Source organism: Entelurus aequoreus, linkage group LG17 (assembly GCF_033978785.1).
Source record: "Entelurus aequoreus isolate RoL-2023_Sb linkage group LG17, RoL_Eaeq_v1.1, whole genome shotgun sequence".
Classification (NCBI taxonomy): Eukaryota; Metazoa; Chordata; class Actinopteri; order Syngnathiformes; family Syngnathidae; genus Entelurus; species Entelurus aequoreus.
The window spans coordinates 13,130,603-13,155,453 of NC_084747.1; the positions used below are offsets into that span (position 1 = coordinate 13,130,603).

Sequence of the window (24,851 nt, forward strand, 5' to 3'; positions counted from 1 at the left end):
CATGAATGCTAAGCATAACAATAACATACATATACACACAGGGTCCATTGCCAGGGTTCATGTGGACAGCATATATCAAATAAAAACTAAACAAGATAAGGCTCAGAATGGTTTCTTAACAAAACCTTTCTACATATAAAGTGCTTTTTTTGATTGATTGATTGCGACTTTTATTAGTAGATTGCACAGTACAGTACATATTCCGTACAATTGACCACTAAATGGTAACACTCAAATAAGTTTTTCAACTTGTTTAAGTCGGGGTCCACGTTAATCAACATTAAACTGCCTCAAGATGTTGCTCTGATTAAATAAAATGACAAAACTTTTCTTCTACATATAAAAAGTGCAGCATTAAACAGTTTCTAGTCAACTCATCATGCATAATTTATTACAGCATTTGGGAAGCCTGTAGTTGATTTTTATTATGTAAATGTTATATTTTTATCAACATGTGATAGCAGGGATCCTGCCATTCAAAACTAGGCTGCTCCATTACTAGTGATTAATGTAACTATAGCTGAAAAAATAGTACAATAGAAATAGGAGAGACTATTCATCCCTGAACACCATGGAGTTCATGTAGGCTTAATGATGCAGTTACATTATTATATCAACTATAATTGATTGATTGATCAGAGACAGAAACTCTTCATTTAAAGGGAAACTTCGGTTTTTTTCAACCTGGGCCCTGTTTTCATAATTTTTTCTGTATATGTGAGTGCTGGATAAAACATTTTTTGAGGTCGCGCCAGTATTGAGCAGGGCAGGCAGCCTCCAGCCCAGCTAACGCTCGTACACAGGGCAACTGGCTCTCGTCAAAATTCGGCCTATAAACATGCATTTTTTTCACACTGACAGGCTCAGATAGTTACAATGAGTGTCCGACAACATACTAGAAAGGAGAAATTAACGTATGTCTCTACCTTTAGCTGGAGATCGCTGTTTGTTGTGAGCTGTGTCCAAATCTCACCACGCTACAAATCTCGTTCCGAAATCTCGCGATAACTCGCGACAAATCAAATCGTCCACATCAGGCAAAAATTCAGCCATGACAGACAAACAAACAAACTTTTCTATAAAACTAAAATAACAGTCTTCGGTAATCCAACAGAAAATCACTTCAGTCATCTCTCTTCACCTCAGTCAGGTAACTGTTTTTCCACCGGTGTTTTGTCGCGAGTTATCGCGAGATTTCGGAACGAGATTTGTAGCGTGGTGAGATTTGGACACAGCTCACAACAAACAGCGATCTCCAGCTAAAGGTAGAGACATACGTTAATTTCTCCTTTCTAGTATGTTGTCGGACACTCATTGTAACTATCTGAGCCTGTCAGTGTGAAAAAAATGCATGTTTATAGGCCGAATTTTGACGAGAGCCAGTTGCCCTGTGTACGAGCGTTAGCTGGGCTGGAGGCTGCCTGCCCTGCTCAATACTGGCGCGACCTCAAAAAATGTTTTATCCAGCACTCACATATACAGAAAAAATTATGAAAACAGGGCCCAGGTTGAAAAAAACCGAAGTTTCCCTTTAACATAATGTCCTTTTTTGCTGCGTCAACACAGAAAAAGGTAAAGTGAAATAACAGACAGACAGGGCTTTGCTGTCCGTAACTCTTCTTGTTCTTCTTCTTAGGCGGTCCATCGTAGTCGAAGATGACGTAGCTTCCATTTTTTTGCTCTGGTTGTTGGCTATCGTTGCTGGCGACAATGCCACTCCATATGACTATGAAGTCCGATCCTGGAACCACACGTCCTGCCACAGTGGGGACATGTCAGGCCTGGATCAGGGGGCTGGGATGGTTCTGCAACTGCAGGGTGGTGTCTTTGCTTCCGCTGATCCCTCCGGTGTTGGCTCCGACACTCCTCCAGATACATGACCCCGTCATGGCACAGCGAATGCCACAGCGATCGATTGGCTGCAGCTGTCTCAAGTTCGTGGGGTTTGATGTTGCACCTCTTCAATATCCCTTTCAGTTGGTCTTTGTAACGCAGCTTTTGTCCTCCGGGCTTTCTGCTGGCTGAAAGGAGCTGACCATAAAGCATCTGACGAGGCAATCGGTGTCCTGGCATCCGGATGGTGTGACCAACCCACCGGAGTTGTCGCTGTGCCAGGGTGGCCTCAATGCTTATAGACTCAGTGCGCTGTAAGATGTCCGTAGGAGGAACTCGGTCCTGCCATGTGATGCCAAGAATGCGTTGGAGACATCTGATGTTAAATGCATCAAGGCAGCGGATGTGTCTGCGGTATATTGTCCAGGCTTCTGACCCATACAGCAGAGTTGAAACACACACCGCCCTGTAGACTGACACTTTCGTTGAGGTTCGAAGGTGGTTGTTTTTAAACACCCGGGAGCGCAGTCTTCCAAAGGCAGAGGAGGCTGAGTTGATACGAGCCTGGATGTCATCATCAATCTGGCATGTTGGGGTCAGAGTACTGCAGAGGTAGCAAAACTGCTCAACGAGCTTGAGGGGGGTGCCGCTGATGGTAAAGACAGGGGGTGGGGATGGCGACCTCTCCTGGATGAGAACCTCGGTTTTCTGGATGTTGATCACCAGACCTAGTGAGCGGTAGACTGATGACATGGTGTCTAGTGCATGCTGCATGGCATCAGGAGTGTGGGCGAGGAGTGCGCAGTCGTCTGCATATTGCAGCACCTGGATGTTGGTGCCTGCCATCTTTGTCTTTGCCTGTAGGCGCCGGATGTTGAATAGGCTCCCATCCAGGCGAAACTCGATGGAGACACCACTATCCTTCGTGATGGACTGGCGGAATAGGAGTGTGGCTGCTGCCAGAAGAAGATTGAAGATCGCTGGGGCCAGTACACACCCCTGCTTCACCCCTACTTTCACGGGGAAAGAGGGGAACTGTTCACTGTGTACAAGTACACAGGCCTGCATACCATTGTAAATCTGTTTTAGGATGCTGAGAAACTTGGGGGGGGGGACAACAAACTTCCTGAGGATGCTCCAGAGCAAATCACGGTCAACTGTGTCAAAGGCCTTGTTGAGGTCAATAAAGGTAAAGTAGAGGTCCTTGTTTTGTTCCCTGCATTTCTCCTGGATTTGACGGGCAGCGAAGATCATGTCTAGTGTACTTCGGTTCTTTCTGAAGCCACACTGTGTCTCTGGGAGGAGGCCCTCTGTTAGAAATGTAAGGCGAGAAAGCATAATTTTCGCAAGTACCTTGCCGGCCACTGAGAGAAGGGAGATGCCACGACTATTTCCAAAAGATGATTTATCTCCTTTCTTCTTGTAGATGGTGACGATGTTGCTGTCTTTTCATTTTTGAGGCAGGGCCTCCCTGTGCCAGATGGCTAGTATGAAGTGAAACAACTTCCGCTTCAGTAGATAGCCTCCCTTCTTTAGTATCTCAGCTGGAATTCTGTCAGGGCCAGGGCTCTTGTTGTTTTTGAGGCTCCTGATTGCAGTAAGGACCTCACTGAACATGGGAGGGTCATCAAGGAAGGGAGAAGGCGGGAGATCTGGGAGTGCATTGAGCACTAAGAGATCAGAGGGGTTTATATTATTGAGCAGTGAGTCGAAGTGCTCAGCCCAAAGCTCAATAATTTGTTGTTTATCCTTGAATAACACGTGTCCGTCTGCGGATCTTACTGGAGCGATGCTTCGCTTTTGTGGGCCATAGATGGATTTTGCAGCAGCGTAGAATGCGTAGGTATTATTAGCATCTGCATATCCCTGGATCTCCTGGGCTTTTTTGAGCCACCACTAATTTTCCATGAGCCCCAGTTGTTTCTGTGTCTCAGCTCTGGTTGTTTTATAATGGTGGAGGAGTGATGGAGAGTGAGGGTTGGAGAGCAGGGCAGCATGGGCTTTGCGCTTGGTGTCCAGCAGCTCCTGTATTTCTACCGAGCTGTTGTCGAACCCGTCTTGATGGTGCTTCTGAGTAAAGCCGATGGTTTCAGAGGCAGCTTGATGTAATGTTGACCTCAGTTTTGCACGCTCACTGTCCATGTCACAGGTGGTGCCGTAGTCCTCCAAGGTGGAAAGCCCCATAGCCAGCTTGCTGCGGTAGTGAGATGTACACTCTGGAGAAACCAGGGCCCTGCAGTTCAGTCGCTTTCTTGGCTGCTGTTTCTTGTGCAGGGGTCGGATTTTCATCCTCAGGATCTGATCAGCCGGTGGTCAGTCCAGCATTCAGCCCCACGTAAGGCCCTGGTTATGCAGACGTCTTGTCGATCTTGTTGCCGTGTAATTATATAGTCTAGCAGGTGCCAATGTTTGAACCGTGGGTGCATCCAAGATGTTTTGTATTTCTTTTTTTAACTCAAAAACTGTGTTAGTGATGAGAAGTTGATGCTCAGAGAAAAGAGAGAGGAGTCGAATGCCGTTGTTGTTTATTTTCCCAGATCCGTGAGGCCCGATTATTTTAGTCCAGAGCTGGGCATCTGTGCCAACTCGGGCATTGAAGTCAGTCCATAACACACACACACCGCAAAATGAGCTAACGCTACGCTAAAAGCTAATTAGCCTTCACCTCAAACCAGGACTGCGAGTGAGCTGAGCTGCCGTTTATGTTTCTAGAACGTCAACGGGCTCATAGTGATGTTACTAGTAGTTGACTGGGTTGTGTTTATTATCATTTGGTGAGAGTCTGCTGCCTGATGCTTACCTGCTAAACACCTACCTGCTCATGACTATGATGGAGCACTGACACCATGCGCTCTGAATATGCACTGCTGATTGGCTGTTACTGCTCTGTATGTAACCAATCAGATGGTTGTGTGGGTGGGACAATGCTGCGTGCTGCAGAGTACTGACAGAGACAGAGGCGGAACGAAGCAGAGCAGCTTGTTAAGAGTTTAGCTTAGGCGGCTACTTAATATGTTCGTGTGGAAACTCGTTCGGTACACCTCCGAACCGAACCGAAACCCCCGTACCGAAACGGTTCAATACAAATACACGTACCGTTACACCCCTAAATATTTGTATTTATTTTGAGTTCTTATCTTCTTGTTATTCTAAACCTTTTGTACTGAATTCCTTTGGTGGTGGTATGGTATGATATGTTTATGATTCCCGGGCGCGGCGCCGCTGCCGCCCACTGCTCCCCAAGGGAATGGGACAAATGCAGAGGACAAATTTCACCACATCTAGTGTGTGTGTGACAATCATTGTTACTTTAATCTTTAATCTTAATCTTAATAACAGAGGCATTTTATGTTAAAAATGTGTCTGAAATTTAACAAAGTCCCAAATTTGAAAAGACAACTTTCACGAGGGTGTGACACGAATATTCAAATGAAATAGCAACATAAATAACACCTAAATAAATTTGTAAAATAAACAAGTACCAAACAATATCACTAAAAGTGCTGATTTTAACATAAACTAAATATTCTTTAAAACACAATCAATGTGCCTGTTTTGTTGAGAGTAGTGCAAATGTTGCAGTCCATGAAATTGTCATGTGAAAAGTGTTTGTGGTAATGAACCACAGCTGGAGAAAATGTAACTGTTCTTGTGGAGAAGGTAGATGGACTTATTATTTTTCTCCATGGTTTTGAGGTGAGGTGAGTATTTTGTCACATTTAACAAAGTCTCTGTACAGTTTGTCGTGTCGTCAAGTAACAGAAAAGAATGGACGTGTTCAAGTCGCGAGCAACGACTCGTTAGCAGCGTGTTTTGAAGACTAGCCTACAGTTGTTTGGTTGCTGTCTGAATTTTTAAATCAAAACAGAAGAGTTCCTCTTTCCTAATTTTGGCAAATGCCACTAATAAAAAAGTTAGCGAGCATTATTACTAAGCTAAGTTATACATCAAGTCCATCAAGTTATTCGATGGATTTTTGAGTGGACATAACAGCCACTATCTCTAAGGCCCCTTCTACACTAAGCCAGCTAAGGTTATCCAAGGTATATCCCACCTAACCTTATCCTTGTCCACACACACACAATGCCACCGTTTAAGACCCCCTCCCCCCTCCGTCTGCCGGCGCAATTTGACCTAGTACGCATGCGCGGAAAAAATGTGCGCGTCATAGTCACCTCTGACCTGGAAGTGTATCCTTACCCTGTGTTTCAATGTAGACTATTGCCACATTTCTTTGAACAGTAAAACTTGCTTGCCTCACCATCAGCAGCTGTTCGACTATTGTAGTGAATCACACCTGAGCCATCATACATGAATCATATCTTTAATGGACGTGTGAAAGTAAACAATGTGATAAAGAACATTTTACAACAATCAATCTAGGGATCTAGATATCTGGTCAGGACACTGTGCTTGTAGGCTCAACTTGGCGGTCGTACTTGACGGCCACAACCACTTCATGGCTTCACAATAGTTATGGATTACAAATCTAGACGTTGAGTAATCGCTCGACATACATCACGGACAATTACTGATAGTCTGCTTTGCCAGTCCAAATGCATTCACTGTTTGTCGTAGTCTTGAGGATTGTTAATAGCATGGTGGATGTCCGGTTGTGCCCTGTGGAAATAAGAAATAAAGTGACCAACTTGTAACTAATCGACGGCCAAAAGAGTGAAGCTTTATGGACCCAGTGTTACCCCCGACAAAACATGCGCCCTGGAGGGAACGTCTCCCCTGCGCTCCTCGACCACGGTCTGGGAGCCGCCAAACAGGAAAGGTGTAAAGCAACCCTTGCAGAGCGGCGGCTCCGTGTTTAAAGTGTCACCTTTATTGTTAGTTTGGAAGCCCAAATACCTCCATATTGCACTTCACGCACCCTCTTTATTAACCAGTAGAATTGTCCTTTGTTGCCTTTCTTCCTCTCCACCATGTTATTGCTTGTATGCACTTTGTGTGTGCGTTTTGACACACTCAACATCATGCGCCTCGGCTCTGTAGTCACCATCATTTCATTCAGATGAAAGAACAGTACCGGTACTTTTCAAAGGTGGTATAGTACCGATTTCAATTGATTAGTACCACGACACTTTATTAGTAGCAGTATACTGTACAACCCTACTACACACACATACAGTACATAGAAGAAAGTGTGTTTTTGTTGTTTGTGTCTTGCAGACGTCCAGCAGCTGATCTGTAATCCAGAAGAAGTTTCCCCTCAGTTAGGGGGGAGCTCCACTTTGAAGCAGGAGACTCCACAACCACCCTGCATTAAAAAGGAAGAGGAGGAACTCTGCATCACTCAGGAGGGAGAGTGTCTTCTAGGACGAGAGGAAGCTGATTACACCAAGTTTCCACTGAGTATTCTCTCTGTGAAGACTGAAGATGATGAAGAGAAACCACAACTAGACAACCTCTTAACTCCACTATCACATAGTGAGGTGAAAGACAAGGTTGAAGAACCTATGAGTAGGAAAACTGACTGTAAAGAACTTCCCCTTCAGCCTAAGGAGGGCAGCTCCACTTTGAAGCAGGAGGCTTCACAACCACCCTGCATTAAAAAGGAAGAGGAGGAACTCTGCATCACTCAGGAGGGAGAGTGTCTTCTAGGACGAGAGGAAGCTGATTACACCAAGTTTCCACTGAGTATTCTCTCTGTGAAGACTGAAGATGATAAAGAGAAACCACAACGAGACAACCTCTTAGCTCCACTATCAGATAGTGAGGCTGAAGACGAGGTTGAAGAACCTTTGAGCAGCGATAAAGACTGTGAAGGTGATATGAGGACTCACACTGACAACAAACACTCTGAATGCTCTTCAGAGAAGAGAGGTAAAACATATCTAAGTTGCTCAATTTGTGGCAAAAGCTTTTCTCGAAATATCAATTTGACTCACCACATGAGAACACACACAGGTGAAAAACCATTTATTTGTTCAGTTTGTGGCAAAAGCTTTTCTGTTAAGAGAAATTTGACTCAACACATGAGAACACACACAGGTGAAAAACCATTTAGTTGTTCAATTTGTGGCAAAAGCTTTTCTGTTAAGAGAAATTTGACTCAACACATGAGAACACACACAGGTGATAAACCATTTAGTTGTTCAGTTTGTGGCAAAAGCTTTTCTCAAAAAAGCATTTTGACTCAACACATGAGAACACACACAGGTGAGAAACCATATAAGTGTTCAGTTTGTGGCAAAAGCTTTTCTGATCAGAGCCATTTGACTCGACACATGAGAACACACACAGGTGATAAACCATTTAGTTGTTCAATTTGTGGCAAAAGCTTTTCTGTTAAGAGAAATTTTACTCAGCACTTGAGAACACACACAGGTGATAAACCATTTAGTTGTTCAGTTTGTGGCAAAAGCTTTTCTCAAAAAAGCATTTTGACTCAACACATGAGAACACACACAGGTGAGAAACCATATAAGTGTTCAGTTTGTGGCAAAAGCTTTTCTGATAAGAGCCATTTGACTCGACACATGAGAACACACTCAAGTGAAAAACCATTTAGTTGTTCAGTGTGCTGTAAAAGGTTCGCAAATAATGCAGTTGCAGTAAAACACATAAGAACACACAAGGGAAAATAACCAATTAGCTGTTTAGTTTGTGGTAAGTTGCTCATATGTGGTGACATCCACCCTACCCAGGACCTCCTCACTGCTTCTTTCACAAATATCTGAGGTATTGCCACTAATAAACTCATGTACAAATTCCAATCCGTCTTCAGAACTAACCACTCCACTGACACATGCCTTCTCTATCTGACCGACCACATCAAACATGAGGTGGACGCGGGCAAATACTGCGGCATGGTCATGCTGGACCTTCAGAAGGCCTTTGACACCGTTGGATAAGCTCAGAGCAATCGGATTTAACAAAACCTCTTGGAGCTGGATGCAATCTTACTTGGAGGGGAGGGAGCAGGCGGTAGAGGTGAACGGCACCGTGTCCCCCCCCCCTCTCGGTGAGCTGTGGAGTCCCCCAAGGCAGTATATTGGGACCTTTACTGTTCCTAATATACATAAACGACATGTCATCGGCATACCTTTTTGATACCGAAGGACATGTCAAACTACTTCCTTAACGTAAATGACCGCCATAACCACAACACCAGGGGGTGCTCCACTAACCACGTTAAACCCAGATTCCGAACTAACAAAGGTCTTAACTCATTCTCTTTCTATGCCACATCAATGTGGAATGCGCTCCCAACAGGTATAAAAGAAAGGGCATCTCTATCCTCCTTCAAAACCGCAATAAAAGTTCACCTCCAGGCAGCTACAACCCTAAACTAACACCCTCCCCGGATTGCTAATAATCAAATGTAAACAATCAAATGCAGATACTTTTTCTTTTTCTTATGCCTTCTGATCTCTCTCTCTCTCTCTCTCTCTCTCTCTCTCTCTCTCTCTCTCTCTCTCTCTCTCTCTCTCTCTCTCTCTCTCTCTCTCTCTCTCTCTCTCTCTCTCTCTCTCTCTCTCTCTCTCTCTCTCTCTATGTCCACTACTTGATGTCCATATCCCCCCTCCACATCCCTGATTGTAAATAATGTAAATAATTAAATGTGATTATCTTGTGTGATGACTGTATTATGATGATAGTATATATCTGTATCATGAATCAATTTAAGTGGACCCCGACTTAAACAAGTTGAAAAACTTATTCGGGTGTTACCATTTAGTGGTCAATTGTACGGAATATGTACTTCACTGTGCAATCTACTAATAAAAGTCAATCAATCAATCAATTCATACAAACTTGGATTATTTGGAGAATAATCTTATCTATTCATGACCCCATGTCTTCTCTGTATCTGAAACCACTTGAAGCGAGATGAGTTTGCAAAGTGTAAAATTCAGCTGCATTTTTAATGAAAGAAACTGCTGTTCTTATTGTGTCCACTGGATGTCGCAATAGCAATTCTGTTAGACAAGCAAATAGATTATACCGGGGCGAGCAAGTATACCAAGCAAGAGGTACACGGTAAAGCGGGAATGTGACTCCTCCCCCTCCACCCAACGTAAAACAGTAGTAAAATAAGCAATCAGTAACCCCACTTAAAATGCAGCATGAGACACTGCACACTGATATAGTTCTGTGAAAATGATTGTCTTCTGTGCAAATGTAAAGAAAGTGAACAGTGTGTGATTTACTGCAATACTGTCAGTCTTTTAACTTTTTATTTGTGCTTTGTTGAAATTGTTCACACATTGCACTGCTTTTATTTTTCTATCAATACACATTATGTCTAGAAGACAGGAAGTAACTCAACACTCTTGAATAGTTTTTACCTCAGTTTGTATGGTTTGTTGAGTTAGCACAGGATTAATATGTGGAAATGACAAATGAGGTACTTTCTAAAGGATTTGATCTAAAACAACTAAGTGGGTTGTAAAATATTTCTGTGTTTCTTGTAGTATTTAAAATGTATGATTTGTTTCCTTCAATGTTTGCCCTTTTTCTGGTTTGAACAAAAGCCATGGAAAAAGTCTGTGCACGTGCTTGTATATATATTTTTTTTATTTTCAAAGAGTAGTTGTCGACTATTTGATGTTGGATACTTTTGACAACCATTGTTTTAAGACAAGATTAAAATGCCTTTGTTTTGAAAAACAACTGTTGCGGAGTAGGAAACGGAAGTTGCTGACTTCTAGCGCATGCGCAAATGTTCTTGAAGCGAAGCAAAAAGACGAAGACCGCATGCTATGGTTGTTCGGAGAATTTTCGAATTCACGATCTTAAAGTCATATGATTCACAGCAAATATAGCAACAAATATCTCAATTGGTATTTTCCAAAGCCACGAAACGTGCATTGAGTTTGGAGCGATATCTGAAGTGAAGATTGAAGACGTGATAGAAGATGGACGACTACTGCTATGCTAAGATGGCGACGTCCGCTAAAAGAGAACATGAAAGAGAATCAGCGCCACCAACGGAGATAAAGATGAAAACCGAAGATGAAGGTGAGTGAGTTGAAGTTTCGTAATTTGTAAGATGTTTGAATTAAAAGCCCTAAAATAGAAATTAGCCGACTATGTTGAAGAATGTAAAGAAAGAGCCGCCATGATTGTTAGCTTGAAGAAGGCAGTGGAGTTCACATCAGAGGAGATGAAAGAATGCAAAAGTCAAATGAAGAAAGTGGAAGAGCAAAACAAGCGCTTGTGTAAAGAAAATAATGATGTGAAAGAAGAGATGTTGGGGAAGAGTAAGATATGTGAAGAGAAGACTGGACCACATGTCTACATCAACGTGCAGAGGATTGGAGGTAATAAAGAACAAGAAAATAAAAAATGTATGCTGTGTTCAAACACTAATGGTAAATTAAGACAGCTGGTAGTGGTTTTGTTATATTTGTGGTTTAAAAAATGTAAGTGAGAGCAAGTTACAAACATATGAGCCCCTTTAAATATATGTAAGGGTGTAAGAGTACACAGACATTTCGGCTCGGTACGTACCTCGGTTTAGAGGCCACGGTTCGGTTCCTTAACGGTACAGTAAGAAAACCACAAAATATAAATTTTTGGGTTATTTATTTACCAAATTTGTAAACAATGGCTTTATTCTTTTAACATTGGGAACACTATAATAATTCTGCCCAAAAATAGAAATAGCTGTGTGTGATGGATGTGAGCCACCACTAGGCTGATCAGTGCAACAGCAGGCAGTCATGAATGCTAAGCATAACAATAACATACATATACACACAGGGTCCATTGCCAGGGTTCATGTGGACAGCATATATCAAATAAAAACTAAACAAGATAAGGCTCAGAATGGTTTCTTAACAAAACCTTTCTACATATAAAGTGCTTTTTTTTATTGATTGATTGCGACTTTTATTAGTAGATTGCACAGTACAGTACATATTCCGTACAATTGACCACTAAATGGTAACACCCAAATAAGTTTTCCAACTTGTTTAAGTCGAGATCCACGTTAATCAACATAAAACTGCCTCAAGATGTTGCTCAGATTAAATAAAATGACAAAACTTTTCTTCTACATATAAAAAGTGCAGCATTAAACAGTTTCTAGTCAACTCATCATGCTTAATTTATTACAGCATTTGGGAAGCCTGTAGTTGATTTTTATTATGTAAATGTTATATTTTTATCAACATGTGATAGCAGGGACCCTGCCATTCAAAACTAGGCTGCTCCATTACTAGTGATTAATGTAACTATAGCTGAAAAAATAGTACAATAGCAATAGGAGAGACTATTCATCCCTGAACACCATGGAGTTCATGTAGGCTTAATGATGCAGTTACATTATTATATCAACTATAATTGATTGATTGATCAGAGACAGAAACTCTTCATTTAACATAATGTCATTTTTTGCTGCTTCAACACAGAAAAAGGTAAAGTGAAATAACAGACAGACAGGGCTTTGCTGTCCGTAACTCTTCTTGTTCTTCTTAGGCGGTCCATCGTAGTCGAAGATGACGTGGCTTCCATTTTTTTGCTCTGGTTGGTGGCTATCGTTGCTGGCGACAATGCCACTCCATATGACTATGAAGTCCGATCCTGGAACCACACGTCCTGCCACAGTGGGGACATGTCAGGCCTGGATCAGGGGGCTGGGATGGTTCTGCAACTGCAGGGTGGTGTCTTCACCTCCGCTGATCCCTCCGGTGTTGGTTCCGACACTCCTCCAGATACATGACCCCGTCATGGCACAGCGAACGCCACAACGATCGATTGGCAGCAGCTGTCTCAAGTTCGTGGGGTTTGATGTTGCACCTCTTCAATATCCCTTTCAGTTGGTCTTTGTAACGCAGCTTTTGTCCTCCGGGCTTTCTGCTGGCTGAAAGGAGCTGACCATAAAGCATCTGACGAGGCAATCGGTGTCCTGGCATCCGGATGGTGTGACCAACCCACCGGAGTTGTCGCTGTGCCAGGGTGGCCTCAATGCTTATAGACTCAGTGTGATGTAAGATGTCCGTATGAGGAACTCGGTCCTGCCATGTGATGCCAAGAATGCGTTGGAGACATCTGATGTTAAATGCATCAAGGCAGCGGATGTGTCTGCGGTATATTGTCCAGGCTTCTGACCCATACAGCAGAGTTGAAACACACACCGCCCTGTAGACTGACACTTTCGTTGAGGTTCGAAGGTGGTTGTTTTTAAACACCCGGGAGCGCAGTCTTCCAAAGGCAGAGGAGGCTGAGTTGATACGAGCCTGGATGTCATCATCAATCTGGCATGTTGGGGTCAGAGTACTGCCGAGGTAGCAAAACTGCTCAACGAGCTTGAGGGGTGTGCCGCTGATGGTAAAGACAGGGGGTGGTGATGGGGACCTCTCCTGGATGAGAACCTCTGTTTTCTGGATGTTGATCACCAGACCTAGTGAGCGGTAGACTGGTGACATGGTGTCTAGTGCATGCTGCATGGCATCAGGAGTGTGGGCGAGGAGTGCGCAGTAGTCTGCATATTGCAGCACCTGGATGTTGGTGCCTGCCATCTTCGTCTTTGCCTGTAGGCGCCGGATGTTGAATAGGCTCCCATCCAGGCGAAACTCGATGGAGACACCACTATCCTTCGTGATGGACTGGCGGAATAGGAGTGTGGCTGCTGCCAGAAAAAGATTGAAGATCGCTGGGGCCAGTACACACCCCTGCTTCACCCCTACTTTCACGGGGAAAGAGGGGGACTGTTCACTGCCTACAAGTACACAGGCCTGCATACCATTGTAAATCTGTTTTAGGATGCTGAGAAACTTGGGGGAGGGGGACAACAAACTTCCTGAGGATGCTCCAGAGCAAATCACGGTCAACTGTGTCAAAGGCCTTGGTGAGGTCAATAAAGGTAATGTAGAGGTCCTTGTTTTGTTCCCTGCATTTCTCCTGTATTTGACGGGCAGCGAAGATCATGTCTAGTGTACTTCGGTTCTTTCTGAAGCCACACTGTGTCTCTGGGAGGAGGCCCTCTGTTAGAAATGTAAGGCGAGAAAGCATAATTTTCGCAAGTACCTTGCCGGCCACTGAGAGAAGGGAGATGCCACGACTATTTCCACAAGATGATTCATCTCCTTTCTTCTTGTAGATTGTGACGATGTTGCTGTCTTTTTATTCTTGAGGCAGGGCCTCTCTGTGCCAGATGGCTAGTATGAAGTGAAACAACTTCCGCTTCAGTAGATAGCCTCCCTTCTTTAGTATCTCAGCTGGAATTCTGTCAGGGCCAGGGCTCTTGTTGTTTTTGAGGCTCCTGATTGCAGTAAGGACCTCACTGAACATGGGAGGGTCATCAAGGAAGGGAGAAGGCGGGAGATCTGGGAGTGCATTGAGCACTAAGGGATCAGAGGGGTTTATATTATTGAGCAGTGAGTCGAAGTGCTCAGCCCAAAGCTCAAGAATTTGTTGTTTATCCTTGAATAACACGTGTCCGTCTGCGGATCTTACTGGAGCGATGCTTCGCTTTTGTGGGCCATAGATGGATTTTGCATCAGCGTAGAATGCGCAGGTATTATTAGCATCTGCATATCCCTGGATCTCCTGGGCTTTTTTGAGCCACCACTAATTTTCCATGAGCCCCAGTTGTTTCTGTGTCTCAGCTCTGGTTGTTTTATAATGGTGGAGGAGTGATGGAGAGTGAGCGTTGGAGAGCAGGGCAGCATGGGCTTTGCGCTTGGTGTCCAGCAGCTCCTGTATTTCTACCGAGCTGTTGTCGAACCCGTCTTGATGGTGCTTCTGAGTAAAGCCGATGGTTTCAGAGGCAGATTGATGTGTCTGAAATTTAACAAAGTCCCAAATTTGAAAAGACAACTTTCACGAGGGTGTGACATGAATATTCAAATGAAATAGCAACATAAATAACACCTAAATAAATTAGTAAAATAAACAAGTACCAAACAATATCACTAAAAGTGCTGATTTTAACATAAACTAAATATTCTTTACAACACAATCGGTGTGCCTGTTTTGTTGAGAGTAGTGCAAATGCTGCAGTCCATGAAATTGTCATGTGAAAAGTGTTTGTGGTAATGAACCACAGCTGGAGAAAATTTAACTCTTCTTGGGGAGAAGGTAGATGGACTTATTATTTTTCTCCATGGTTTTGAGGTGAGGTGAGTATTTAGTCACATTTAACAAAGTCTCTGTACAGTTTGTCGTGTCGTCAAGTAACAGAAAAGAATGGACGTGTTCAAGTCGCGAGCAACAACTCGTTAACAGCGTGTTTTGAAGACTAGCCTACAGTTGTTTGGTTGCTGTCTGAATTTTTAAATCAAAACAGAAGAGTTCCTCTTTCCTAATTTTGGCAAATGCCACTAATAAAAAAGTTAGCGAGCATTATTACTAAGCTAAGTTATACATCAAGTCCATCAAGTTATTCGATGGATTTTTGAGTGGACATAACAGCCACTATCTCTAAGACCCCTTCTACACTAAGCCAGCTAAGGTTATCCAGGGTATATCCCACCTAACCTTATCCTTGTCCACACACACACAATGCCACCGTTTAAGACCCCCTCCCCCCTCCGTCTGCCGGCGCAATTTGACCTAGTACGCATGCGCGGAAAAAATGCGCGCGTCATAGTCACCTCTGACCTGGAAGTGTATCCTTACCCTGTGTTTCTATGTAGACTATTGGAACATTTCTTTGAACAGTAAACCTTGCTTGCCTCACCATCAGCAGCTGTTCGACTATTGTAGTGAATCACACCTGAGCCATCATACATGAATCATATCTTTAATGGACGTGTGAAAGTAAACAATGTGATAAAGAACATTTTACAACAATCAATCTAGGGATCTAGATATCTGGTCAGGACACTGTGCTTGTAGGCTGAACTTGGCGGTCGTACTTGACGGCCACAACCACTTCATGGCTTCACAATAGTTATGGATTACAAAACTAGACGTTGAGTAATCGCTCGACATACATCGCGGACAATTACTGATAGTCTGCTTTGCCAGTCCAAATGCATTCACTGTTTGTCGTAGTCTTGAGGAGTGTTAATAGCATGGTGGATGTCCGGTTGTGCCCTGTGGAAATAAGAAATAAAGTAAGCAACTTGTAACTAATCGATGGCCAAAAGAGTGGAGCTTTATGGACCCAGTGTTACCCCCGACAAAACATGCGCCCTGGAGGGAACGTCTCCCCTGCGCTCCTCGACCACGGTCTGGGAGCCGCCAAACAGGAAAGGTGTAAAGCAACCCTTGCAGAGCGGCGGCTCCCTGTTTAAAGTGTCACCTTTATTGTTAGTTTAGAAGCCCAAATACCTCCATATTGCACTTCACGCACCCTCTTTATTAACCAGTAGAATTGTCCTTTGTTGCCTTTCTTCCTCTCCACCATGTTATTGCTTGTATGCACTTTGTGTGTGCGTTTTGACACACTCAACATCATGCGCCTCGGCTCTGTAGTCACCATCATTTCATTCAGATGAAAGAACAGTACCGGTACTTTTCAAAGGTGGTATAGTACCGATTTCAATTGATTAGTACCACGACACTTTATTAGTAGCAGTATACTGTACAACCCTACTACACACACATACAGTACATAGAAGAAAGTGTGTTTTTGTTGTTTGTGTCTTGCAGACGTCCAGCAGCTGATCGGTAATCCAGAAGAAGTTTCCCCTCAGTTAGGGGGGAGCTCCACTTTGAAGCAGGAGACTCCACAACCACCCTGCATTAAAAAGGAAGAGGAGGAACTCTGCATCACTCAGGAGGGAGAGTGTCTTCTAGGACGAGAGGAAGCTGATTACACCAAGTTTCCACTGAGTATTCTCTCTGTGAAGACTGAAGATGATGAAGAGAAACCACAAGTAGACAACTTCTTAGCTCCACTATCACATAGTGAGGCGAAAGACAAGGTTGAAGAACCTATGAGTAGGAAAACCGACTGTAAAGAACTTCCCCTTCAGCCTAAGGAGGGCAGCTCCACTTTGAAGCAGGAGGCTTCACAGCCACCTCACATTAAAAAGGAAGAGGAGGAACTCTGCATCACTCAGGAGGGAGAGTGTCTTCTAGGACGAGAGGAAGCTGATTACACCAAGTTTCCACTGAGTATTCTCTCTGTGAAGACTGAAGATGATGAAGAGAAACCACAACTAGACAACCTCTTAGCTCCACTATCAGATAGTGAGGCTGAAGACGAGGTTGAAGAAACTCTGAGCAGCGATACAGACTGTGAAGGTGATATGAGGACTCACACTGACAACAAACACTCTGAATGCTCTTCACAGAAGAGAGGTGAAACATATCTAAGTTGCTCAATTTGTGGCAAAAGCTTTTCTCGAAATATCAATTTGACTCACCACATGAGAACACACACAGGTGAAAAACCATTTATTTGTTCAGTTTGTGGCAAAAGCTTTTCTGTTAAGAGAAATTTGACTCAACACATGAGAACACACACAGGTGAAAAACCATTTAGTTGTTCAATTTGTGGCAAAAGCTTTTCTGTTAAGAGAAATTTAAATGAACACATGAGGACACACACAGGTGAAAAACCATTTAAGTGTTCAGTTTGTGGCTCAAGATTTTCTGTTAAGAGGAATTTGACTCAACACATGAGAACACACACAGGTGAAAAACCATTTAGTTGTTCAGTTTGTGGCAAACGCTTTTCTGTTGAGAGAAATTTGATTGAACACATGAGAACACACACAGGTGAAAAACCATATAAGTGTTCAGTTTGTGGCAAAAGCTTTTCTGTTAAGAACTTGTTGACTCGACACTTGAGAACACACACAGGTGAAAAACCATTTAGTTGTTCAGTTTGTGGCAAAAGCTTTTCTCAAAATAGCCATGTGACTCAACACATGAGAACACACACAGTTGTTCAGTGTGCTGTAAAAGGTTCCCACATAATGCAGACACAGTAAAACACATGAGAACACACAAGGGAAAATAACCAATTAGCTGTTTAGGTTGTGGTATGTTGCTCATATGCAGTGTTGGGACTAAAACGCGTTACTGTAACGCCGTTTTTTTCGGCTGTAACTAGTAGTCTAACGCGCAATTTTTTATATTCAGTAACTCTGTTACCGTTACTACATAATGTGTTACTGCGTTATTTTATGTTATTTTTTATGTAGTATCGGCTAGAAACTGAGAAGATCTGAGTGTGTTTTTTTGGAGCGCTGCAGTGTCGTCCCTCTGATTCTTCCTGTCTCACAAGCGGGAGAAGAGAGAGGCGGGAGGGGGGGGGGCATGTATGTGCTTACCAACAAGACATCATGGCGTAGCAGAAGTCGGGTTCCTAACATGGAGATATTCTCACTGCTTTTCTTTTGTTGAGCACAAAGAAAATAACATTTGAGTTAAATGTAAGTTGTGTCTCGGATCAAAGATCCTATCCTAGCAATTCAAATATGCAGAAACAGCTACAAAAGCAACATGCTTCGACGAAGCTACTAAAGAGAGACACGCAGCAGCTACATTTTAACGGAGGCACTGCTAGCCAGGACAACATTAATAGAGACATTGCAGCGTATGTGCTAGAAGACATGCAGGCTATTTCTACAGTAGAGTCACCCGCTTTCAGGCAGCTGGACACAGTGGACAGTGAGTACATAAACATGGAAAGCAAGCTAAAGAAGACACTCAGAACTCTGCCTCTGCTCATCATTCATCACTGAAGGTACACACACTCTGTCAATTCTCTTATATACTCTTTCATTCTAGACTTCTAGAGTGTTTGATTATCACATCACTCTAAATGTATAGACTATAAAGTTCACAAACATAAAGAGGGATCCTAGTGGGCCAGGCCAATATTTCCTTATCTCTAAACTAAAACTGGGGAAATGTGTAGAGTGTTCTGGGCTTCAGTAGAGTGTTGCTCTCCTGAAGACATGATTTTATTTTACAATTCCTTAAGAGAAAAAAACGCCTGGTTAGGCGTGTGTATAGCAGTATGTGTGCTGTATATAGTGACATGACTTATAATCATGTCATGTGTGCCTTCCTTGGGTGGAGCCAGGTTTACAGCTATGTTGTTATTATGCGGTTTGTTACTTATGTATGTTATGTTGCAGCTATTTAAAATAGTTTTGTCAATTTGTTCTGTTCCGAAATAAATTGGCCCTTTGAAACATATCTTTGTCTTTGTGTGTTGTATGTAGACCACATTGCTTAGCAGAGTTCAGTGATGCAAATGCATGTCAAGTTGATCAACAGATTGTATTATTCTCCAGTGCAATAACAGTACTGACATGAAGGCTAAAAGGGCGTTAATGGGAGCCTTAAAAAAAAAAAAAGAAGTAACTACATAGTTACTTTTCACAGCAATTCATTACTTTTTGGTGTAAGTAACTGAGTTTGTAACTGAGTTACTTTTGAAATAAAGCAACTAGTAACTATAACTAGTTACTGGTTTTCAGTAACCAACCCAACACTGCTCATATTTGGCAACATCCACCCTACCCAGGACCTCCTCACTGCTTCTTTCACAAATATCTGAGGTATTCATACAAACTTGGATTATTTGGAGCATTATCTTATCCACTCATGACCCCATGTCTTCTCTGTATCTGAAACCTTCCTGAACAGTAAGATAGATGATGCTTCAAGTGCTTGGTTACTCCTTCTTCAGTCCAGGGACCTGGGGCCTCATGTGTCAAGTTTGCGCACGCTCAAAAACCTGCACTACACCCTTTTTCACTGCAAAGTTGAGATGCATCAAAACTGACGTTGTGATGCTGGGTAACTGTTTGCATAACCAAGTGCCAACTTTTACTCCTCAGACTGATTGATGTGCAAATCAGAGACATATGAACAATTAGCCCCCAACTGTGCAAATGTAAAGAAAGTGAACAGTGTGTGATTTACTGCAATACTGTCAGTCTTTTAACTTTTTATTTGTGCTTTGTTGAAATTGTTCACACATTGCACATCTTTTATTTTTCTATCAATACACATTATGTCTAGAAGACAGGAAGTAACTCAACACTCTTGAATAATTTCTACCTCAGTCTGTATGGTTTGTTGAGATAACACAGGATTAATATGTGGAAATGACAAATCCTTATTTGTCATTTCCACATTTTTATTGAGGTAGTTGATACATAGAATAGTTTTTATTCATGCTTTATTTAGTTTTTTGTTCAATTCTAGATGGGTTGTGACTTATAGTTTAATTGCTTTGTAGAAACACTGAGATTAAGTCTAACTTCATTGTGTTCTTTAAGGTGTTTTTGAAAATGTACCTTTTTTTTCCTCAAAATGTTTAACTAACTTGAAGTGTTTTGTCAAAAGGATTATTTGTGATATGTACATTTTCAGAATGTGCTTGTTCCATTTTGGGATGAAATAAAATAAAGAAAACAATCTGAAGTTAGTTAAAATGAGTGTGACACCCCTGCTGTAATGTGACTCATGTGAGCAGGTTACTGTATAAACACATTTTGTTATAAGTTATAAAAATGTGTTCAGTTCTCAGAGACACATCAATGTCAGGCTGACAATCGCTCTTCCGCTTTCTCCAAACACGAGAACAAAGCAGCTCCTACTGACTTGTGATTGGTCAGACCGTGCCCATCTTAATCACATGGCTAATTTCAATATAATAAATTGCGATGTAACACAATTGAATATCTTATATGCTCAGACAGTAATGTGTTTATATAAGTTTAGATTGTGTTATGATGTTTGTAATGGGGAAAGACGTTAATGTGTCTTGTTTTCATGTTTGCATTTAAGATAGTTGACATTTAGCATGATAGCTGTTAACTGGCGATTAGTGATGTTAAGTGCCTAAGATGGTAGTTATTGATTAGCAGTGTGATGAGGGCTTTCTGCTCATGAGTGATTAGCACTACAGTTAGAGCCACCTATCGCTAGGTAGAAATGAGCAGTTTCACCAACATTTTTATGTGAAACCATATTACTAACTGTCTGGTGTTTTACAGGATTCATGGAAGTTTATTGTCATACCAGCACACGATACACATGAGATGGCACACAATTTAGTAGCACGTGAACAATAGGATTGGTCCTGGTGGAGATCTACACTCTTAGTGCTTTTCTTCTTTATTCAGAGTAATCATTTGACTTTCTAAAGGTTTTTAACTAAAACAACTAAGTGGCCTGAAAAATATTTCTGTGTTTCTTGTAGTATTTAAAATGTATGATTTTTTTCTTCGATGTTTGCCCTTTTTCAGCCATCGAAAAAGTCTGTGCACATGCTTGTATATATATATATATTTTATTTTCAAAGAGTAGTTATCGATTATTTAATGTTAGATACTTTTGCAAGCCATTGCTTTAAAACAAGATTAAAATGCCTTTATTTTGAAAAAATAACTGCTGAGGAGTAGGAAACGGAAGTGGCTGACTTTTAGCGCATGCGCAAGTGTACTTGAAGCAAAGCAAAAAGACAAAGACCGCATGCTATGGTTGTTCGGAGATTCTAAGAATTCACGATCTTAAAGTCATATGATTCACAGCAAATATAGCAACAAATATCTCAATTGGTATTTTCCAAAGCCACGAAACGTGCATTGAGTTTGGAGCGATATCTGAAGTGAAGATTGAAGACGTGATAGAAGATGGACGACTACTGCTATGCTAAGATGGCGACGTCCGCTAAAAGAGAACATGAAAGAGAATCAGCGCCACCAACTTCCAGCAAATCACCAACGGAGATAAAGACGAAAGATGAAGGTGAGTGACTTGAAGTTTTGTCATTTGAAAACTATTTGAATTTCAAGCCCTTAAAGTCTAAATTAGCCGACCTTGTTGAAGAATGTAAAGAAAGAGCCGCCATGATTGTTAGCTTGAAGAAGGCAGTGGAGTTCACATCAGAGGAGATGAAAGAATGCAAAAGTCAAATTTAGAAACTAAAAGCAAAACAACAACTCTGTTAGGCTCGTTTGGTGTGTTTTTATATTCATCATGTCGTGGATTTGAGGTAAGGTGAGTATGGGTGAGGGCCGACATCCGGGCAACTGAGCTACATACGGGTTCTTCGAGCCATAGCAACCAGACTGGCGTTGAAAACAAACCGTTGCCATTACTCTTTAACCTGTCCACCTACGCTGGTTAAACCCGTCATTCTGCCTCCAAAATGCAGAATAACTGTGTTGTTTTTGGTTGTGCTAACCACAACTGGAAACAGGGAAAACAAAGGTTGTATTTTGTTCTGCCAAAGCGTGATAAAAGCCCACAGAGACGAGACAAATGGCTCGCAGCTTTACACTGGGAAAACGAGGACGGTTCTCACTGGAGTCCCCCAAAGTCCCGGGTCGTGTGTTCGGATCACTTCGTTTCTGGTAAATATAAGGAACAAAAATCCACCTTCTTAACCACAACTTGGCTGTACTGTCCGTGCTAATGTTGTACTTGTTGAATTTGTACCTTATAACGTTCGACAGCTGAAGTTGTTGTTGTACAAAAATAACATGCGGTATATACTATATAGTCTATAGCCTAGCTAGCTATTTTCGAAAACCGGACAACGAGAGGATACCAAAGGCAGCGTTAAGATGGACACCACCGGGAAAACGTAAGCCAGGGCGGCCAAAGAACACCTGGCGAAGAACAGTTGAAGGGGAACTGAAAGAGATGAAGCTTACATGGGGCGAGGCACAGAGACGAGCACAGCAGCGAGATGAATGGCGTCGAGTCGTCGAAGCCTTATTTCCCATCCAGGAAGAAGAGGATTAAGTTAAGTAAGTAATGTACTATATAGTCTAAAGCCTAGCTAGCTATTTTCGAAAACCGGTTTCGTTATACACTAACACTTGATCTTGTTGTTGATAACTTCCGCGTCTCTTTCTTAGTAGCGCGCAGGCTAAGCTAACTAGCAAGCTAAGCTAAGCCTGAGAAGCTTTAAAGTTCACTGAGACGAGTCTGACGCAAATAATACATTTTCGTTTTTTCACACGATATGCGAATAAGTAAAAATGCGTAAATGAAGGATTTAACGCCGACTTCCAAGCCACAACGCTCGTTAAATGCTTTTTCTGTCAATGCTGTGTTCGCTGTGAGCTGGTTTGTATTCAACAAATTCCCGGTTGCTAGGGGATTGGTAGGCGGAAGTGACGTAGGTCCGCCCTCACCCATTTAGTCACATTTAACAAAGTCTCTGTACAGTTTGTCGTGTCATCAAGTAACAAAAAAGAATGGACGTGTTCAAGTCGCGAGCAACGACTCGTTAGCAGCGTGTTTTGAAGACTAGCCTACAGTTGTTTGGTCGCTGTCTGAAATTTTTAATCAAAACCTATGTTTGGCAAATGCCACTAATAAAAAAATTAGCGAGCATTATTACTAAGCTAAGTTATTTATCGAGTCCATCAAGTTATTCGATGGATTTTTGAGTGGACATAACAGCCACTATCTCTAAGACCCCTTCTACACTAAGCAGGCTAAGGTTATCCAGGGTATATCCCACCTAACCTTATCCTTGTCCACACACACAATGCCACCGTTTAAGACCCCCTCCCTCCCCCGTCCGCCGGTGCAATTTGACCTAGTACGCATGCGCGGAAAAATGCGCGCATCATAGTCACCTCTGACCTGGAAGTGTATCCTTACCCTGTGTTTCAATGTAGACTATTGCCACATTTCTTTGAACAGTACACCTTGCTTGCCTCACCATCAGCAGCTGTTAGACTATTGTAGTGAATCACACCTGAGCCATCATACATAAATCATATCTTTAATGGACGTGTGAAAGTAAACAATGTGATAAAGAACATTTTACAACAATCAATCTAGGGATCTAGATATCAGGTCAGGACACTGTGCTTGTAGGCTCAACTTGGCGGTCGTACTTGACGGCCACAACCACTTCATGGCTTCACAATAGTTATGGAGTACAAAACTAGACGTTGAGTAATCGCTCGACATACATCGCGGACAATTACTGATAGTCTGCTTTGCCAGTCCAAATGCATTCACTGTTTGTCGTAGTCTTGAGGATTGTTAATAGCATGGTGGATGTCCGGTTGTGCCCTGTGGAAATAATAAATAAAGTGAGCAACTTGTAACTAATCGACGGCCTCGTCCTTCCGACCAAAGAGCGGAGCTTTATGGACCCAGTGTTACCCCCGACAAACCATGGGCCCTGGAGGGAACGTCTCCTCTGCGCCCCTCGACCACGGTCTGGGAGCCCACAAACAGGAAAGCTGTAAAGCAACCCTTGCAGAGCAGCGGCTCCCTGTTTAAAGTGTTTTTTTTATTGATTGAAACTTTTATTAGTAGATTGCACAGTAAAGTACATATTCCGTACAATTGACCACTAAATGGTAACACCCGAATACGTTTTTCAACTTGTTTAAGTCGGGGTTCACATAATCAATTCATGGTACAAATATATACTATCAGCATGATACAGTCATCACACAAGTTAATCATCAGAGTATATACATTGAATTATTTACATTATTTACAATCCGGGGGGTGGGATGTGGAGGTTTTGGTTGATAACAGCTCTTCAGTCATCAACAATTGCATCATCAGAGAAATGGGCATTGAAACAGTGTAGGACTGACTTGGTAGGATATGTACAGCGAGCAGAGAACATAGTGAGTTCACATAGCATAAGAACAAGTATATACATTAGAAATACATTTGATTATTTACATTTGGTTATTTACAATCCGGGGAGGTGGGATGTGGAAGGGGGATGGTGTTAGTTTAGGGTTGAAGTTGCCTGGAGGTGTTGTTTTAGTGCGGTTTTGAAGGAGGATAGAGATGCACTTTCTTTTACACCTGTTGGGAGTGCATTCCATATTGATGTGGCATAGAAGGAGAGTGAGTTTAGACCTTTGTTAGATCGGAATCTGGGTTTAACGTAGTTTGTAGAACTAGGGATGATGTTTGATAAGAAATTATCGAGTTCGAGCCTATTATCGAATCCTATTATCGAACCGATTCCTTATCGATTCTCTTATCGAGTCCAGATAGGTTGTTGTATATGGAAAAAAACACACAATATTTGGTTTAACAAAAGCTCACTTTTATTATATAAGAAAAAAATCCAATCCAATGAATAAATAAATATTGACTGTTACCCCCCTAAAAAAAAAAAAAAAAAAAATATTGACTGTTGT

At 42.2% G+C, this 24,851-nt stretch overlaps 3 protein-coding genes across 8 annotated transcripts in view; all 3 read left to right on the forward strand.

Moving 5' to 3' along the window:
• Positions 1–9,263, forward strand: part of LOC133632389 (gastrula zinc finger protein XlCGF8.2DB-like) — a 61,360-nt gene extending 52,097 nt beyond the window's left edge. For 4 of the 5 annotated variants that reach the window (XM_062024791.1, XM_062024793.1, XM_062024789.1 and 1 more), the window contains exon 2: positions 7,012–9,263. In XM_062024791.1, coding sequence (XP_061880775.1) covers positions 7,012–8,429 — 1,418 coding nt within the window. In that variant the 3' untranslated portion in view covers positions 8,430–9,263. Of the gene's footprint in view, positions 1–2,224; positions 2,446–7,011 lie in introns of those variants that run through there. The other variant, XM_062024792.1, reaches the window with a different exon arrangement.
• LOC133632106 (zinc finger protein 845-like) overlaps positions 1–24,851 on the forward strand; it is a 111,906-nt gene that overhangs the window by 50,323 nt on the left and 36,732 nt on the right. The window lies entirely within an intron of this gene.
• Positions 10,527–19,726, forward strand: LOC133632399 (zinc finger protein 37-like). 2 transcript variants are annotated; one of them, XM_062024804.1, is made up of 3 exons: positions 10,527–10,806; positions 16,390–17,043; positions 19,348–19,726. In XM_062024804.1, the coding sequence occupies exons 1-3, from the start codon at positions 10,704–10,706 to the stop codon at positions 19,353–19,355; spliced, it is 765 nt and encodes a 254-aa protein (XP_061880788.1). In that variant the 5' UTR covers positions 10,527–10,703; the 3' UTR covers positions 19,356–19,726. The 2 variants fall into 2 exon arrangements, with proteins under 2 accessions (XP_061880788.1, XP_061880787.1); XM_062024803.1 differs by lacking the exon at positions 19,348–19,726 and having other exon boundaries at positions 16,390–17,945.

Excerpts from the sequence above, each read along its gene's own strand:
- LOC133632399 (XM_062024803.1), top strand. The coding sequence starts at position 10,704 with ATGGACGACTACTGCTATGCTAAGATGGCGACGTCCGCTAAAAGAGAA. Across the intron at positions 10,807-16,389 it reads GATGAAAACCGAAGATGAAG|ACGTCCAGCAGCTGATCGGT; the intron begins GTGAGTGAGTTG and ends TGTGTCTTGCAG.